This window comes from Pristiophorus japonicus, chromosome 21 (assembly GCF_044704955.1).
Source record: "Pristiophorus japonicus isolate sPriJap1 chromosome 21, sPriJap1.hap1, whole genome shotgun sequence".
Taxonomy (NCBI): domain Eukaryota; kingdom Metazoa; phylum Chordata; class Chondrichthyes; family Pristiophoridae; genus Pristiophorus; species Pristiophorus japonicus.
Window position 1 is genome coordinate 68,212,446 of NC_091997.1, and position 17,316 is coordinate 68,229,761.

The window sequence follows — 17,316 nt, forward strand, 5'->3', positions numbered from 1 at the left end:
GCAGAGCTGGTCTCCAGTCGTCTTGGTCAATCCTTGCTACTGGACCAAGACCTAGCTCTGTCAAACCCGTGTGGTGGCTGGTGTGCAACAGCCACCACACGTTAAAAAAAATCCACGCACAGGCATCTTTCACCCTTAAAGATTTAGTTCAGACCTGGAATTTGAAACACCTGTGAACTTTTTGACGTGGCAGTCATCCTGGAGTTGAGAGACTGCCTATGATGAGGGTTACAATGCTAAAAATAGCAATCACGTCAACTCTCAACTGCTCATTACCAGTGAGAACACACCCGATTTACTTAATTCAATCCAATCCCTCCATCCCCTCAATCATTCTGGATGCCCTCTTCTGTATCCTTTCAATAACCGGGCGAGTAGGTAAGTTCTCCCAACGTCCTGATCACCATTCCTCCCTAAACGGATGCTACTGTTTGCTGGTTGTTGGATCTTTCTGTGCACACTTAACACAACACATCAGTGAGATCCACTTTCATTCATTCCAAGATGTTTCACAGCCAATGTCCCGAGAGATGGGATGAAGCGCTTTATAAATGCAAGATCACAAAAAAAACTGCTGCCACATTGCGTGTGTGAAAAACAAATGGCTTGAGAAACTGAAATACACGACCCCACAAAAAGTATTGAGTAAAGTTTAATGTTCTACGTCTAAGTAACAGCTCACAAGTTATATTGTCCTAGCAACTACTATCTTAAGCAGTTCTTTGGGATGCTCAGCAGTCGAGGTCCCCAGGGCTGACGTGGGCCCCACAGTGACCATTGCGGACTTGCCTCCGGGTGAACGGATATCAACCCCAGCCCACGGGGGTGGGGGTGGGGGAGAGGCAGTGGTTGGGTGGCAGCCGTGAAAAATCCAATGGCACCGACGAGGGGGTTCCACGCCTCAGCTGGCAACATCCAAGTAAACATGCCAGGCTTGCGAGGCTGGTGAGCGAGAGCCACGGGAGCCAAAACACCACCGCAAGGTAAAAGCAAAGGGGACCGTCGCTGCAAGTGTGTCAAAAACCATGCAAGTTCTGCAACGCAGATTGAAACCGCAAAACCGATCGTAACAACCTCCAGCCTCCCCAAACACACGTCACGCTGAGGCACTGGGACAACGGCACACTTTATAACACGGAAGAGGTCAGAAATCAACAAACAATCCTGCAAGAAATGCTCTACGTCGTATTTTAAAATCTATTTTAAAGGGAAACTTTATAGAGTAAGGTAAGGAGCAGGAATGGAGAGTGTTGACTCGGAGAAATTCCAGGCATTTCCACTTTGAGGGTGGTGGAGGGGGGGTGTTCCGGTTTTAAATATATTCCCATTTACAGAAAGCACGTGCAGCCATCCCAAACTGCTAAGACTGGTGCCTGGTAAATAGCGCAAGTGACAGGGTGCCGTGATCTTATTGAAGGGCGGAGCAGGCTCGAGGGGCCAAATGGCCGACTCCTGCTCCTATTTCTTACGTTATGTTCCTATGGTGCCCTGCGAGTTTCAATGTTTACCATTTGCTGCTCATGGGTGCGACTGCCGGTCTCCGAGCCCTTGCTAATCGCTTCATAGAAACATAGAAAATAGGTGCAGGAGCAGGCCATTCAGCCCTTCTAGCCTGCACCGCCACAAGATGGCCAGGCAGCCCCACCTTTGGGGAGGCTGACCCACCCTCCAACACAATAAACAGGCCACAAGATACAAAGCAGCGCATTTCCTGCACCTCAGTTTGATAGAAACACATCCTCCAGTGCTGGGCATGTGGGCTCTGGAAATAGGCAAATATATTTGTTTAAATGAATTGTTTTTTTTCCCCCACCCCTCGTCCCTTCCTTGACCCAGATAAATATATCCAAGAGTCCCATATGGGTCCAATTACCTTGAATATATTTAAGGTGGAGATACAGGTTTTTGAACAATATGGGAGTCAAGGGTTATGGGGAGTGGGCAGGGGAGTGGAGTTGAGGCCAGAATCAGATCAGCCATGATCTTATTGAATGGAGGAAATCTCCCCCTGCAATTACATTTCCCTTTAAGACAAAATGAGTCCATAGTTAAACGGGCTAACATGCACACTCTGCTCCTCCTTCTGTCGGTACAGAGCTCCGCGGGCACAGGCCGGCGAAGCTAAGGGGCCCCTCCGGCAAATATGAGCTCCAATGCGGCCTGGATGTCCCCTCCGGTTGCCTGCAACGCCCGCAGGCTCAGCTCAGAGTCCTGGATCCCCATGTCCCGCAGCTGCTGGAGCTGCGGCTGCCACTGGCTCTGAAGGAGGCAAAGACGGTCAGAGTCAGATTTTATTCCCCGCCTGACCACCGAGCAAATCTCGCTCGTGTACTGAACAAAACAGAAGGAACTGAATTTGACCTTTTTTAAAAAAAAAGAAGTACAGAAGGTTTAGGAGGTACATTCTCCGATGTGTCTTGCCAGCAAGGCCGACATTTATTGCCCATCCCCAATTGCCCTGGAGTGGCTCGTAAGGCCACTTCAGAGGGCAGTTAAGAGTCAACCACATTGCCATGGGACTGGAGTCACAAATAGGCCAGACCGGGTAAGGGCGGCAGATTTCCTTCCCTAAAAAGGACATTAGTGAACCAGTTGGGTTCTTACGACAATCCAACAGCTTCATGGTCACTTTTACTGATCCCATTTTTTGATTTCTATCTTTTTTTTGATCCAATTCTGACCGTGCACACAATCGCTGGACAGAGAACAGGAGCTGGGGTCAGTGGATAGGGGTCCTTCTTCTTAGGCAGTCCCTCGGAGTCGAGGATGACTTGCTTCCACACTAATATGAGTTCTAAGGTGACTGATGAGACCAATGCGGGACCCACAGTCTCTGTCACTGGTGGGGCAGACGGTGGTTGGGTTGTCGTGCTCCCGGCGAAGAGACTCAAGGTGTTCGGTGCCTTCCCGGATGCTTCTCCTCCACTTTGAGCAGTCTTGGGCCAGGGATTCCCAGGTGTCGGTGGGGGCGTGCGGGGATGGGGAGCCGTGCAGCCGATTTTTCTGCGTCTGGTTCAAAGACACACCGAAGCCAAATGCAGCCCCCCCTAAACCGCTGACCCAACTGCGGCCTGCGGCTCGCTCGGCACAGCCCAGGGGCCAACCCCCGCGGGCCTTCCCGGTCTGTGGAATGCCAGGGGAGGGGTGGGGGGTTGAGGGAGGGCGTTTATCCGATGCTGCACGGTGGCCAGAAGTTGTTGCAACCTCCTTTAAGTTCGGGGGCGCACGGAACTTGGTTGAAGGCTCGCGGTGGGGAAGGGCGGGCGACTAACCTGAAGTGCCGAGATGTTGGAAGCTTGCAGAGCCTGCTGCAGCGCCTGGCTGAATATGTCATGGCTGATCGGGGCGGCAGACGGCATCCCCGAGTTCATCACCGGAGACAGACCCGACGCCGTGCCCTGCGGGGAGAGAGAAGCCGAGACGGCGGTGAGCGAGGTGGCGAAGCCGCAGATAGAGGGGGGGGGGGGGTGGGAAGCGCGCGCGCGGGGAGCAGAGCGGAAGGGAGGTCAGTCGGTCGCCGCACCTGCGATCCAGTTGTCGGAGTGGCGGCACTGCTCTCCGGGGTGCTCGCCAGAGCCAGCGCTGTGGCCAGCTCGCTCTGTGTGATAGGCCGAGGTCCCACCGAGCCGCTGTAGCCAAGTGTCGCCGGACGGGAGCCAGAGGCGTTGCTCGAGGAAGCAGTGGCCCGAGTCTGTGAAGACAACAAAGGAGGGTTAAAAAGTCATGGCTGGCAAGAACATTCAGCAGACAGGAGGCAAATTAGAAAGTGGCCAATATTTTACCATGTTTACGATAAGTGCCGTATATGCCAGTGTCAGGGCGCGACATTAAACAACTCTCCCCCCACCCCTCCCTTCCAGTGCCACATCTCCATTTACACCACCACATAGACTGCAGTGGTTCAAGGCGGCAGCTCACCACCACCTTCTCGAGGGCAATCAATACTGGCCTTGCCAGCGATGCCCACATCCCATGAACGAATAAAAAAAAAAAGCACCCAGTGCCACTCGTCAGGTTATGGGCAGCAAATCCGGGAACTCAAGGCCCACAAAGGGGAGGCCTTCAGCATCCCAGAACAAGAGCAGTGGGATCAGTCATATTGCAATAGTCACGGCTCAGTGGGTAGAACTCTCGGTGGACATAAATGATCCCACGGCACTATTTTGAAGAGCAGGGGAGTTCTCCTTGGTGTCCTGACCAATATTTATCCCTCAACCAACATCACTAAAAACAGATTATCTGGTCATGATCACATTGTCTGTGGGAGCTTGCTGTGCGCAAATTGGTTGCTGCGTTTCCCACATTACAACAGTGACTACACACACTTTAAAAGTACTTCATTGGCTGTAAAGCGCTTCGGGATGTCCTGAAAGGCACTATATGAATGAAAGTCTTTCTTTATATCACTAGCCGCAGCTGACGACATCCAAACTTTGAGATCCCGCTTAATTCCACTAAACAACGCAGCCAGCTTGAGCTGGTGATGTTGAGATCACTTGTTTCCCACATTACAACAGTGACTACACTCTAAAATTACTTCTGTGGCTGTAAAGCACTTGGGGACGTCCGGTGGTCGTGAAAGATGCTAGAGAAATGCAAGTCTTTTTTCTTTTGTTTATGAAACTCTTTGTTCACTTGCGTACTAATTCACTTCTGAATTTTTCAACAGGTTAAATCTCACTTAGAATGACGTATGATTTTCTTAAAATTAGTTACATGCTCCTAACAAAATTTCGACCGTGTTACAAAACTTACAGCCGCTATAAACCATGCCGGCGCTTTAGAGTAATTTGGTGCATTTGAATAGCTTTAGGAAGACTGAGAGAAGGAATGAGGTGCTGTATATACGCAAGCTCTCTCTGCAACTAGCTGGAACTTCACATTTACCTGCTGAAACTCATCCTCATCGTCGGAGAGCCCATCAAAGAGGAATCCCCCTGGAACATGAAGCAGAGAGAAATTACAAACCGCGCTCCCAACATGGACAATAGAACTAGTGTGGGGCTTTTATGCAACTGTGTACAGACGCACCGCTTATAGCGGGAGCGCTAGCATTAACGCAATTAGCCGGCTATCAGCATTGGACAGTGCATCATCTGATAGACAGCAAGAGACAGGTCAGAGGCTGTGATTGAAGTGACCTTTGCCGACTTGTCCTGGGATAATGTGATTAGTGGCACGAGACCGTCCACTCTCTCCAGACTGACCAAGTCCCTCCCGATCAATCTGTTCATCTCCATCATCGGGGGAACCAGCCCCTCCTACATCTCCGGCTGATGAGTGAACCCTACAAGCCCGACCACCACTAGATCTAAACGTAATAAAACCTGCTGAGATCCAAAACAAAAAAAAACATAGAATGACCCCATGGAGGGAATTAAATACAAATATAGTATGATAAAACAGTGGGAAAAGATCATTGAATTGCCGCAACAGTTGGCGTGCTTAATGTGTTATAAGCAATACATTTGCATTGAATGCCGTAGAAATAGCAAATGGTTAGCGGGGGTGGGGGGAGGAGGGGGGAACTGAAGTGCCCCACCCAAAACATCAGCTTACTTTTCCTCTTTCAGATGCTGATGGACCCAGCTATATGGTTTCAGCATTTTGTGTTTTTATTTTGCATTTCCAGCATTGTAGTTTATTTCCCTTCATTATGAACCTTCCTTCCCAGAGAGAGAGAGAACAGCTAGTGCGGGAAATCTTATAAAACAGGGCTAGAAATGCACACAGGGTCCAGGCCAAATTACCGTTCGAGCTACAATCCTTCACCAGAATGGCTGCCTGGCTGTTCCAGCCTGACGGAAGGGTCACATCTAAAATATTAACGTACCCTTCTCTCTGCGCATTTTTGGTTGACAACAGATCGCTGTCGTTCACCAGGAGAAAATGGACCATAAAGGAAATGGCTGCAACCGGCGCTGTCTCTCGGTGGTTCGGAGAGCTTCATTCTGTTTCCTACAACCCTCCAAGATCTCTGCGTTCCTCCAAATCTGGCCTCTTGCACACCCCCTGCTTCTTGCATCATTGGTGGCCTTACCTTCAGCTAGCTGGACCCTAAAGCTCTGGAATTCCCCCAAGTTTCCACATTACAACAGTGACTACACTCCAAAAAGTACTTCATTGGCTGTAAAGCGCCTGGAAACGTTCGATGGTCGTGAAAGGCGCTATATAAACGCAAGTCTTGCTCTCTATTTCTTCAAGCCTCTCCGTCTCTTTTTCCGGCTTTAAGACTCTCCTTAAAACCGACCTCTTTGACCAAGAAAGACCTACGTTTATATAGCACCTTTCATGACCACCAGACGTCTCAAAGCGCTTTACAGCCAATGAAATACTTTTGAGTGTAGTCACTGTTGTAATGTGGGAACATTTTGGTCACCTGCCGTAATATCTCCTTATGCAGCTCGGTGTCAAATGTTATTTGATAACGCTCCTGTGAAGCGCCTTGGGACGTTTTAGGTTAAAGGCGCGATATAAATTCAAGTTGCTGTAGTTTTCCAAATAGCACAGCGGTGGGACTTACCTGGCACCTCGCTGTACGAGCTGGATGGAATATTCCTGGAGTTACTAGCAGCAGTCAGGGGAGGGACAGCTCCGGTCACAGAGTGAAGGACCAACACCATCGCATTGACCAGCGCAGGGTGCGAGGAAATCAACCTGCGGAGGGGGATCAGGTACATTACAGACAAACTCATCAACATGGTACAGAGCAACAGACGGGGCTCATTGACCGCTCAATGCAAGGGAGCCCTTGCCTCAAATCTCCCTCCTCTTTCTTCCTCCTCCCACCGCCCCCCCCCACTCTCTCGCTCTCTCTCCCCCCCACCCTCCCTCCACCCATTTTCTCTCTTACCCCCTCACTTTCTTTCTCCTCCCCCAACACCCTCCTCTCTCTCTTCGCCCCCCCCATCCTCTCCCTCTCTTCGCCCCCCCCCACCCACTCCCTCCCTCTCTCGCCCCGTCCAACCCACTCCCTCCCTCTCTGCCCCCCCCCACCCACTCCCTCCCTCTGCCCCACCCACTCCCTCGCCCCCCCACCCACTCCCTCCCTCTCTGCCCCCCTCCACTCCCTCCCTCCCTCTCTGCCCCCCCCCACTCCCTCCCTCTCTGCTTCCCCCCACCCACTCCCTCCCTCTCTGCCCCCCCCATCCACTCCCTCCCTCTCTGCCCCCCCCCCCCACCCACTCCCTCCCTCCATCTCTGCCCCCCCCCCACCCACTCCCTCCCTCTCTGCACCCCCCCACCCGCTCCCTCTCTGCACCCCCCCACCCACTCCCTCCCTGCCCCCCCTCACCCACTCCCTCCCTCGCCCCCCCCTCACCCACTCCCTCCATCTCTGCCCCCCCCACCAACTCGCTCCCTCTCTCTCTCGCCCCCGCCACCCACTTCCTCCCTCTCTCTCTAGCCCCCCCCATTCACTCCCTCCCCCTCTCCCCCCCCCCACCCACACCCTCCCTCCCTCTCTCGCCCCCCCCACCCACTCCCTCCCTCTCTCGCCCCCCCCCCCACCCACTCCCTCCCTCTCTCGCCCCCCCCCCCACCCACTCCCTCTCTCTCCCCCCCCCCCACCCACTCCCTCTCTCTCTCTCGCCCCCCCCCACTCCCTCTCTCTCGCCCCCCCCCCACTCCCTCTCTCGCCCCCCCACCCACTCCCTCCCCCCCACCCACTCCCTCCCCCCCCACCCACTCCCTCCCCCCCACCCACTCCCTCCCTCCCTCTCCCCCCTCACCCACTCCCTCCCTCTCCCCCCTCCACACCCACTCCCTCCCTCTCCCCCCTCCACACCCACTCCCTCCCTCTCCCCCCTCCACACCCACTCCCTCCCTCTCCCCCCTCCACACCCACTCCCTCCCTCTCCCCCCTCCACACCCACTCCCTCCCTCTCCCCCCTCCACACCCACTCCCTCCCTCTCCCCCCCTCACCCACTCCCTCCCTCTCTCGCCCCCCCTCACCCACTCCCTCCTCTCTCGCCCCCCCTCACCCACTCCCTCCCTCTCTCGCCCTCCCCTCACCCACTCCCTCCCTCTCGCCCTCCCCTCACCCACTCCCTCCCTCCATCTCTGCCCCCCCCCCCCACCCACTCCCTCCCTCTCTGCCCCCCCCACCCACTCCCTCTCTGCCCCCCCATCCACTCCCTCCCTCCCTCTCTGCCCCCACCCACTCCCTCCCTCTCTGCGCCCCCCATCCACTCCCTCCCTCTCTGCCCCACCCACTCCCTCCCTCTCTGCCCCACCCACTCCCTCCCTCCCTGCCCCACCCACTCCCTCCCTCCCTCTCTGCCCACCCCACCCACTGCCTCTCTGCCCCCCCCCACCCACTCCCTCCCTCTCTGCCCTGCCCCCCCCACTCCCTCCCTACCCCCCACCCACTCCCTCCCTCCCCCCCCCACCCACTCCCTCCCTCCCCCCACCTACCCACTCCCTCCCCCCCCTCCACCCTCCCCCCCCCACCCTGCCCCCCCCACACCCTCCCTCCCCCCCCACCCCACCCTGCCCCCCCACCCCACCCTGCCCCCCCCACACCCTCCCCCTCCCACCCTCCCTCTCTGTCCCCCCCATCCACTCCCTCCCTTTCTGTCCCCTCCCCCACCCACTCCCTCCCTGCACCCCCCCACCCACTCCCTCCCTCGCTGCCCCCCCCATCTACTCCCTCCCTCGCTGCCCCCCCCATCTACTCCCTCCCCTTTCTACCCCCCCCACCCACTCCCTCCCTCCCTCCCTGCCCCCCCGCACCCACTCCCTCCCTCTCTGCCCCCCCCACCAACTCCCTCCCTCTCTGCCCCCCCCCCCACCCACTCCCTCCCTCTCTGCCCCCCCCCCCACCCACTCCCTCCCTCTCTGCCCCCCCCACCCACTCCCTCTCTGCCCCCCCCACCCACTCCCTCCCTCCCTGCCCCCCCCACCCACTCCCTCCCTCCCTGCCCCCCCCACCCACTCCCTCCCTCCCTGCCTCTCTGCCCCCCTCCCACCCACTCCCTCCCTGCCCCCTCCCTCCCTCTCTCTCTGCCCCCCCACCCACTCCCTCCCTCTCTCTGCCCCCCCCACCCACTCCCTCTCTCTGCCCCCCCCACCCACTCCCTCTCTCTGCCCCCCCCACCCACTCCCTCTCTCTCTCTGCCCCCCCACCCACTCCCTCCCTCTCTCTCTCTCTGCCCCCCCCCACCCACTCCCTCCCTCTCTCTCTCTCTGCCCCCCCCCACCCACTCCCTCCCTCTCTCTCTCTCTGCCCCCCCCCACCCACTCCCTCCCTCTCTGCCCCCCCACCCACCCACTCCCTCCCTCCCTGCCTCTCTGCCCCCCTCCCACCCACTCCCTGCCCCCTCCCTCCCTCTCTCTGCCCCCCCACCCACTCCCTCCCTCTCTCTGCCCCCCCCACCCACTCCCTCTCTCTGCCCCCCCCACCCACTCCCTCTCTCTGCCCCCCCCACCCACTCCCTCTCTCTGCCCCCCCCACCCACTCCCTCCCTCTCTGCCCCCCCCACCCACTCCCTCCCTCTCTGCCCCCCCACCCACTCTCTCTCTCTCTCTCTCTCTCTGCCCCCCCCACCCACTCCCTCCCTCTCTGCCTGCCCCCCCACCCACCCACTCCCTCCCTCCCTCTCTGCCCCCCCCCACCCCCACTCTGCACCCCCCCCACCCACCCACTCCCTCCCTCTCTGCCCCCCACCCACCCCCTCCCCCCCGCACCTCAGAGTCAAGCTGTGGGTTCATGACCCACACTGGGACTTCTACATATAACCTGGGATGTCCGAGGGACGGCTGGATTGTCTTGCATATGACAAGTTGTGTCGATGCCCCATCGGCCATTGCTAGTTATGCAGGTGGATGTTGAAGATGCCTCTGTCTGGGCCAAGGTTCGGCCCTTGACTAAAACTTTTAATTGCTAATCCTGGGAATTGTATTTGCATTTCCCTACGTAAAAACTTTCACTGCACTTCAGCACTGTGAAGTGCTTGGGGACACAAGAACCTGAGAAATAGGAGCAGGAGTCAGCCATTTGGCCCCTCGAGCCTGCTCCACCATTCAATAAGATCATGGCTGATCTGATCTTAACCTCAACTCCACTTTCTACCCACTTCCCATAACCCTCGACTCCATTATCGTTCAAAAATCTGTCCATCTCCACCTTAAATACATTCAATGATCCAGCCTCCACTGCTCTCTGCGGTGGCGAATTCCTAAAATTCACGACCCGCTGAGAAAATAAATTCCTCACCATTTAAAATGGGCAACCTCTTATTCTGAGATTTTTCCCCCTCGTTCTAGATTCCCCCACGAGGGGAAACATCCTCTCTGCATCTGCCCTGTTGAGCCCCCTCAGAATCTTATACGTTTCAGAAAGATCACCTCTCACTCTTCTAAACTCCAATGAGTACAGGCCCAACCTGCTCAACCTTTCCTCATAAGACAACCCCTACATCCCAGGAATCAACCTAGTGAACCTTCTCTGAACTGCCTCCAATGCAAGTACAGACACTTTTGGTCTGACTGACGCTAATAAATACACGTGTTAGATTATTACTTCCCTTTGTCAATTACGCACGTTTAGGGCAAGCCAAAAGATTGAAGGAAACATCCACAATGTGCTGCCACAGGACAACTGTCCAGGACTGGGAGTAACAGAGGAGAAGGTGTGCTCTTTGAATCCTGAGGACTAACAGAACGAGAATACCACTGAGTGAGGGCCGCTGCAGCTCTCTCGAACCCAGGTTTCCAGGTTCTGGGGGAAACGTTCCTAGTCCTGATCATTATCCAGTGACTCCTGCTCGAATAGGCCTGTGTGGATGCAAGGAAGTGACAAAAATCAGACCCGGAGAGATGATACCCGCACAAATCCCACCGCTAACTCCATATGTTGAGCACATGAAGAGCACAGTTAGGCAGCTGCATCCTAACACAAGTCCACGCAGGGAACTTGGGGGGGGGGGGGTAATTCGACCCTCATTTGTGCCACCAGATGCCTGCCCCACGCTCCACCATCCTTTGCCAGTCGAGAGAAGGTTCGTAAAAGCAGCACTTACGTGTCCAGCAGACTTGGGTCCGTGAAGAGCACAAACAAATCTTTGTCCTGCAACACACCTAGTTCAAAAACAACAAAAAAATTAACAGTTCTAATAAATTCGAACACTTGTACTTGGCTCAATGGGGATCATGTCTGTTGAGGGGCTGGAGTCTCCCAACGCTCCACTGACCGATCGCATGGTTTCCATTCACCTTATTCATCAACGCTGGCAACATTCGCGATTTAATTGCAAACCCGCTACTTGCAAAGTTTTTCCAAATGCTCGCGCCTTAAAAGCCTTTCCTCCATCTACAAGGCACAAGCCAGGGGTGTGATGGAATACTCTCCACTTGCTCGGATGAGTTGCAGCTCCAACAACACTCAAGAAGCTGGACAGCATCCAGGACAAAGCAGCCCGCTTGATTGGCATCCCATCCGCCACCGTAAACACTCACTCCCACCACCACCGGCGCACCGTGGCTGCAGTGTGTACCATCTACAAGATGCACTGCAGCAACTCGCCAAGGCTTCTTCAGCAGTGCCTCCCAAACAATGTACAGTTTATACCCGTTATTGAGATGTGATTGACAAGGCCGCATTTATTGACCATCCCTAGTTGCCCCGATGAGCCGTCTTCTTGAACCAGTGCAGTCTGTGTGGGTGATGGTGCTCCCACAGTGCTGTTAGCTAGGGAATTCCAGGATACTAGCCCAGTGATGAAGGAATGGCGATATAGGATTACACAGGATATACAGCACAGAAACAGGCCTTTTGGCCCAACCAGTCCATGCTCCACTTGGACCTCCTCCCATCTTTCCTCATCTAAATCTAGTGGTATAACCCTCTATTCCCTTCTCCCTCATATGCTTGTCCAGCCTCCCCTTAAATGCATTTGTACTATTCGCCTCAACCACTCCCTGTGGTAGCGAGTTCCACATTCTCACCATTCTGGGTAAAGTAGTATCTTCTGAATTCTCTATTGGATTTCTTGGTGACTATCTTGCATTGATGGCCTCTAGTTTTGCTCTTCCCCACAAGTGGAAACATTCTGTGTGTCTACTCCATCAAAACCTTTCATAGTTTCAAAGACCTCTATTAGGTCACCCCTCAGCCTTCTTTTTCCAAGAGAAAAGAGACCCAGCCTGTTCATCCTTGCCAGATAGGTATACCCTCGCATTTCTGGTATTAATCCTTGTAAATCTTCTCTGCACCCTCTCCAGTGCTTCTATATCCTTTTTATAATATGGCGACTAGAACTGTACGCAGTACTCCAAGTTGGTCTAACCAAGGTTCGATACAGGTTTAGGCTAACTTCCCAATTCATAGAATCATAGAAGTTTACAGCACGGAAGGAGGCCATTTCGGCCCATCAAGAGGCTATCCAGCCTAATCCCATTTTCCAGCTCTAGGTCTGCAACCCTGCAGGTTACGGCACTTCAAGTGCGCATTCAAAGTACTTTTTAAAATGTGGTGAAGGTTTCTGCCTCTACCACCCTTTCAGGCAGTGAGTTCCAGACCCCCACAACTCTGTGCGTGAAGAAATTTCACCTCAAATCCCCTCTAATCCTTCGACCAATTACTTTAAATTTATGCCCCCTGGTTATTGATCCCTCTGCTAAGGGAAATAGGCTCTTTCTATCCACTATATCTAGGCCCCTCAATTTTATACATCTAGAAATACCCCGAGTGCTTCCACAAGTCAGGATGGTGAGATTTGCAAGCGACAGTAATGCAGACGTTCCCTCAGCAATGACCGTCAGCACCCCCGCCAGGGAGAAAGCCATTTAACTGCAAGAAAGGAAGGTTTTTCCAACTCACCTAAAGCAATGGGGTCATTGCTGAGCCCTGGGGTGGCAACAATAATCTGGTCCAGTGATTCTTTGTTAGCCAACATCTTGAACACCTGCAATCAATTCAACATAGCTAGTTTAGGTAGAGCAGCGAGTGTTAACACACTGGAGGAGGCGATTCATTATCCCTCCAATCTGCGCTCAATTTTTATTGCCGCTGGCTTTTATGTTAAATTACAGCACTGGGCAGCAAACCGTGTCGGAATTTATAGCATCTTTCTTCATTTGTTCTCGGCGGGGGCGAGTGATGCAGGATAGGTAGCGCTTATTCCCTCGTGCTGGAGCGATACTGTTGTAAATCTTCCTCTGGAGAAATTCATTGGATTTCAATTTCACGCACTGTTTATTCATGAAATACAGTACAAATGTGGAAGCCGATCAATGGTGCTAATAAGTTTTGGCCTGCAGTTTGTATCGACAGCTAGCCACGTGCCATTGGGAAAGGCCTTACTCCCACTGGCCGTTCATTTCTCTGCGTGCTATTATTTTTTGAGCACCGAGTAACACTTTTACGGTACATTCCTGTCTACTCTTCTCTTATCCAAGGAAGGATATACTTGCCTTGGAGGCAGTTTAACAGAGGTTCACTAGATTGATTCCTGGGGTGAGAGGGCTGTCTAATGATGAGAGATTGTGTAGAATGGACCTACACTCTCTGGAGTTTAGAAGAATGAGAGGTGATCTCATTGAAACATACAAGATTCTTAAGGGGATTGAAAGGTTTGCTGAGAGGTTGTTTCCCCTGGCTGGTGTGTAGAACCAGAGGGCACAGTCTCAGGATAAGGGGTCGGCCATTTAAGACAGAGATGAGGAGGAATTTATTCACTCGGAGGGTGGTGAATCTTTGGAATTCTGTGCCCCAGAGGGCTGTGGAGGCTCAGTCGTTGAGTATATTCAAGGCAGAGATCGATAGATTTTGGGATATTAAGGGAATCGAGGGATATGGGGATTGGGCGGGAAAGTGGAGTTGAGGTCGATGATCAGCCATGATCTTACTGAATGGCGGAGCAGGCTCAAGGCGCAGTTGGGCCTACTCCTGCTCCTAATTCTTATGTTCTTATGTAACGCAGTCGATAAAACAAAGGGGTTAACGACAGCTTCAACAGAGCAAACGACACAAATGTAACTTGATGAGCTGCGCGCAAAATTTCCCTTAATTTTTTGGGGTTGCACGGCCCCTTTAAGGGGCTGTGGGCCCATTCAGAATATGGCCTGTATTTCCTATTTAAAAGCCGGTGAGCCTATTTAAAAGCGAGGGCACCGTGCAGCCATGCAGCTTAAAAGGGAATATCGGTTGCACATCTCCAATTTTACGCTCCACCATCGGCGGCCGTGCCTTCAGCGGTCTGGTCCCCAAGCTCTGGAATTCCCTTTCTAAACCTCTCCGCGCAACACCTCACTTTTCTCTTCAGTCGCTCCTTAAAACCTACCTCTGAACAAGCTTTTGGTCACCTGTCCCAATATCTCCTTATGGGGGCTCAGTGTCAAAGTTTGTTTGATAACTCCTGTGCAGTGCCTTGGGGCATTTTAGTATGTTAAAGGCGCAGTATGGGTATGAGTCAAGGGTTATGGGGAGCGGGCAGGGAAGTGGAGTTGTGACCAGGATCAGATCAGTCATGATCTTATTGATTGGCGGAGCAGGCTCGAGGGGCCAAATTGCCTATTCCTGCTCCTATTTCTTAAAAAAACAAATTTACAGAGCAGGAGGCCATTCCAGCCCATCGTGCCCACGCCGGCCGACAAAGAGCCGCACGGCCCTTGGCCAGCAGCCCTAAAGATTACATATAAACCTATGAACAATGATGGAAAGGCAAAGAGCACCCAGCCCAACCAGTCCACCTCACACAACTGTGACACTCCTTATTCTGAAACATTCTACACTCCACCCCAACCGGAGTCATGTAATCTCCGGGGAGAGGCAAAAACCAGATTAAAAACCCAGGCCAATTTAGGAAGAAAAAATCTGGGTGCAAGTTGTTCTTGGTGAACAAGTGCATCAGAAATAGCAGTGAGGGAATTAAGCCCCAAACCTCCAGTGGCTCCATGCACTGCCCAGTGTGGCAGTGAGGCACACAGAGTACAGGGTTTCTACAAGGGTTCGATCTCCAGTCTGCATTTAGCGAGTTGATGCCCGATGGAGCAGACCAGGAAAAATAACCAACCCATACTTCATTATTCAGTGACTCCGATTGTATGCGCGCGGGGAGGGGGCCCCCCAGAGTAGGACAAGGCTGGGCTCAGCTGCGATGCTCCCACAGTCAAACAGCCTGCCAGGCCGTCACCGTCTAGACTCGCCCACCGAGAGTCGGGCATTCAGATGAGACACCGGGGGCCAATCAGCACCCAGACCCCGGCAGGAGTCACCATTTAGAGAGGAGAGGGCGGGAAGACGGAAATATTCAGAAAAGCAAAGACGACAAAATGCCACTTACCGCTTCCCTGTAGGCTGGGCTAGCGTGCAGAGCAGCCTGCAGCACGCGGAACTCCCTTGCCGCCGCTGCCTGGTCCACGGGCTCTGTAAAGGAGGAACGCGTTAGCACATTCAGCAACGGGCCACTCAAACACCCCAACTGGCTCACTGATGACTTTTAGGGAAGGAAATTTGCCGTCCTTACCCAGTCTGGCCTACATGTGACTCCGAACCCACAGCAATGTGGTCGACTGTTAACTGCCCTCTGAAATGGCACCGTTTCGGACCTTCGAGGACAATTAGGGATGGGCAATAAATGCTGGCCTTGCCAGCGACACATACATCCCAGGAACAATTTTTTTTTTTTTACAGCAGAGAAACAGGCCGTTTGGCCCAACTGGTCCATGTTGCTTATATTCCACACGAGCCTCCTCCCAACCTACTTCATCTCACCATATTGATACGATGCTCCTCAGCTACTCCCTGTACTAGCGACTTCCGCATTGCTACCACTCTCTGGGAGGAGAGGTTTCTCCAGAATTCCCTGCTGGATTTATTAGTGCAACCATTTATAAACCATGATTAATTTTCCAAACCCGCTTTCTGTTCTGGCTCCGGCCAGGCCTTCTTCAGGACGTGGATTGTGCAGCCGGCTTGAATCCCGTAGAAATCCAGCGTCTGCTCATCTTTCAGCTTCCGTCCGCAGTAAACCAGCTCTGCAACGCAAACGGTTCAACAAATCAACAGTTGCTTCACTTCGAGCGTGGGCAAGTGCAGCAGGACTGGTGCAGGAATACCCATCACCTCCAGTGTCAGACTGGCTCAGTGCGAGCAACCGCACTGTTGGGCCACGAGGTTCAAGTCCCACTCCAGGAGCTTCAACACAGAATCCAGTATTGAGGGAGGGCTGCACACTCCTCACCCCCCGCCTCCAGTCCCTCCCTCTCTCCCCACCCCCTCCAGCCACCCCAGCACCAGACTCTCTCCCTCCCCTCCAAATCTCTTCCCCCCCCCACCCCCCCTCCCCCCTCAGTCTCTTTCTCCTCTCCCTCCCTCCCCCCGTCTCTCTCCTCCCCCTCCCCCCAACCCCCCCGTCTCTCTCTCTCTCTCTCTCTCTCTCTCTTTTCTTACCCCCCGCCCAGTCTTCTCTCTCTCTCTCTCTCTTTCTCCACCCCAGTCTCTCTCTCTCTCTTTTCTCCACCCCAGTCTCTCTCTCTCTCTGCCCACCACCCCAGTCTCTCTCTCTCTCTCTGCCCACCACCCCAGTCTCTCTCTCTCTCTCTCTCTCTCTGCCCACCACCCCAGTCTCTCTCTCTGCCCACCACCCCAGTCTCTCTCTCTCTGCCCACCACCCCAGTCTCTCTCTGCCCACCACCCCAGTCTCTCTCTCTCTGCCCACCACCCCAGTCTCTCTCTCTCTGCCCACCACCCCAGTCTCTCTCTCTCTGCCCACCACCCCAGTCTCTCTCTCTCTGCCCACCACCCCAGTCTCTCTCTCTCTGCCCACCACCCCAGTCTCTCTCTCTGCCCACCACCCCAGTCTCTCTCTCTCTGCCCACCACCCCAGTCTCTCTCTCTCTGCCCACCACCCCAGTCTCTCTCTCTCTGCCCACCACCCCAGTCTCTCTCTCTCTGCCCACCACCCCAGTCTCTCTCTCTCTGCCACCACCCCAGTCTCTCTCTCTCTGCCACCACCCCAGTCTCTCTCTCTCTGCCCACCACCCCAGTCTCTCTCTCTCTGCCCACCACCCCAGTCTCTCTCTCTCTGCCCACACCAGTCTCTCTCTCTCTGCCCACCACCCCAGTCTCTCTCTCTCTGCCCACCACCCCAGTCTCTCTCCTCTCTGCCCACCACCCCAGTCTCTCTCTCTCGGCCCACCACCCCAGTCTCTCTCTCTCTCTCTCTCTCTGCCCACCACCCCAGTCTCTCTCTCTCTGCCCACCACCCCAGTCTCTCTCTCTCTGCCCACCACCCCAGTCTCTCTCTCTCTGCCCACCACCCCAGTCTCTCTCTCTGCCCACCACCCCAGTCTCTCTCTCTGCCCACCACCCC

The 17,316-nt window shown here is 54.3% G+C and overlaps 1 protein-coding gene across 1 annotated transcript in view; it reads right to left on the reverse strand.

The window, feature by feature from the left end:
- Positions 1 to 636: 636 nt before the first annotated feature.
- LOC139234073 (ubiquitin-like protein 7) overlaps positions 637 to 17,316 on the reverse strand; it is a 17,331-nt gene continuing 651 nt past the window's right edge. Inside the window, exons 2-10 of the mRNA XM_070864984.1 lie at positions 15,860 to 15,979; positions 15,286 to 15,368; positions 12,822 to 12,906; positions 11,023 to 11,080; positions 6,524 to 6,657; positions 4,888 to 4,937; positions 3,524 to 3,691; positions 3,273 to 3,398; positions 637 to 2,259 (exon numbers count right to left, since the gene is read on the reverse strand). Coding sequence (XP_070721085.1) covers positions 2,122 to 2,259; positions 3,273 to 3,398; positions 3,524 to 3,691; positions 4,888 to 4,937; positions 6,524 to 6,657; positions 11,023 to 11,080; positions 12,822 to 12,906; positions 15,286 to 15,368; positions 15,860 to 15,979 — 962 coding nt within the window. The 3' untranslated portion in view covers positions 637 to 2,121. The remainder of the gene's footprint in view (positions 2,260 to 3,272; positions 3,399 to 3,523; positions 3,692 to 4,887; positions 4,938 to 6,523; positions 6,658 to 11,022; positions 11,081 to 12,821; positions 12,907 to 15,285; positions 15,369 to 15,859; positions 15,980 to 17,316) is intronic.